This window comes from Condylura cristata, unplaced genomic scaffold, assembly GCF_000260355.1.
Source record: "Condylura cristata isolate star-nosed mole 26May11 unplaced genomic scaffold, ConCri1.0 scaffold00022, whole genome shotgun sequence".
Classification (NCBI taxonomy): domain Eukaryota; kingdom Metazoa; phylum Chordata; class Mammalia; order Eulipotyphla; family Talpidae; genus Condylura; species Condylura cristata.
The window spans coordinates 36,882,387-36,884,053 of NW_004567123.1; the positions used below are offsets into that span (position 1 = coordinate 36,882,387).

The window sequence follows — 1,667 nt, forward strand, 5'->3', positions numbered from 1 at the left end:
AGGGCCTCGCGGCCAGGCACGCTATGAGGGGTCGGCGCCTCGGGGCCCAGGAGGGGTTCCGGCCTTTTAGCTTCTGGTTCTGGGGTGCGTGGTGGAGGCTGGAGAGCTTTCCAGGGCCAGAGATGGTGGGGCTTGGGTGGCGTTGGCCCCCGGGTGAGGGGCGTTCAGGGGGCCTCACTGGGGACACAGGGGCCTGGCCTGGCCCGAGGCCTTCCCTGGGCCCTCCTGGCCCTGGATGTGGACACCCGTGTCTGTGCGGCCGCTGAGGAAGCTGGTGGGGTGGGGGACAGGAAGGCTGAGGAGTGCCCGGGCACTGCAGGCCCGGCTTGCGGGCGCGCCTCCGGGACCCAGCGGGGACCTCGCCCTGAAGCACCACTGCCGGTGGGGGCGCCCTCCCGGACCCCTCCGGAGGCCCCCACGCCGCTAAGACGGACCCCCCAGCTGGCGTTCACTGCTACAGCCCTGGCGCCCCTTAAAAGCTGACTTCCACTTTCCTTCCCTTGGAACGACTGGGAATTCTGACCCGGTTAGGTTCGTCGTTCCGTGATTTAGCTTTTAGGACTTTTCAGGCCTGCAGCTGGAGGTGTGGTCGGCGTTCCGGAACCATTAAAAACTGACATTTTTACTGAACAGCAGAGCGCCTCCTGGGGGGGCGCCTGGGCCTACCTAGGGCGCAGGCAGCAGCCTGGGGGCCGGTTGCTGCGCTGGGCGGGGCGGGGCGGGGGCCTGGCGCGCTACCGGGTGAGGTGGGGCCCCACAAGCTCCCGCACCCCCGAGGGGTCCTTGGCAGGCCGGGCAGTGACAGCCCGAGCCAGGGGCCCTCCCGGGCGGGGTTGAGCCGCTGGCGGGCTGGTCGCCGCGGTGACGCTCTTTCTGCTGCCCCAGGGAGGACCTGGGCTTCAGGTTCATCTCGGAGCAGGTCAGCCACCACCCGCCGGTCAGCGCCTTCTACTCGGAGGGCCTCAACCAGGACTTCCTGCTGCACGGCTCCATCTACCCCAAGCTCAAGTTCTGGGGCAAGAGCGTGGAGGCCGAGCCCCGCGGCACCATCACGCTGGAGCTGCGCCGGTGAGCGCCGCCCCGCCCCGCCCCGCCCCGCCCCAACGCCCGCGCTCGGCCCTGACCGCTGTCCCCGCAGGCACGGGGAGGCCTACACCTGGACGAACCCCACCTGCTGCGTCCACAATGTCATCGTCGGGAAGCTGTGGATCGAGCAGTACGGGACCGTGCAGATCGTGAACCACAGGTGACGCCAGCGAGCGTGGAGGGTTGGGGGGCTCACGGAACTGCGCCCCTCATGGCCACGCCCCGGGGCCTGTGGGGCTGCCGGGCTGCGCTCTCAGCTGCGGGAAGCGGGGGTGCTGATTGGGAAGTTGAGCCACAGCGAGGGGCAGGTGACCCCGGAGCCGCGCCCCAGGCTGCCCCTGTCCGCCTGAGCCCTCCCGGAGCTGGGGCCAGCGCTGCCCTCTGCAGGCGGGTGGACGGGCCCTGCAGACACGCCCGGCATCACGTGGCACTTTGCCTGGTGTCACCGCGTGGGCCGCCCTGTCCCTGCAGGACGGGGGACAAGTGTGTGCTCCACTTCCGGCCATGTGGCCTGTTCGGGAAGGAGCTGCACAGGGTGGACGGCCACATCCAGGACAGGAGGTGAGCGCAGGCGCGGCTGG

At 70.2% G+C, this 1,667-nt stretch overlaps 1 protein-coding gene across 1 annotated transcript in view; it reads left to right on the plus strand.

Moving 5' to 3' along the window:
* The window catches only part of OSBPL2 (oxysterol binding protein-like 2), a 7,451-nt gene that overhangs the window by 2,625 nt on the left and 3,159 nt on the right, over positions 1-1,667 (plus strand). Inside the window, exons 4-6 of the mRNA XM_012728155.1 lie at positions 869-1,068; positions 1,139-1,246; positions 1,558-1,647. Of these exons, the coding sequence (XP_012583609.1) occupies positions 869-1,068; positions 1,139-1,246; positions 1,558-1,647 (398 nt within the window). The remainder of the gene's footprint in view (positions 1-868; positions 1,069-1,138; positions 1,247-1,557; positions 1,648-1,667) is intronic.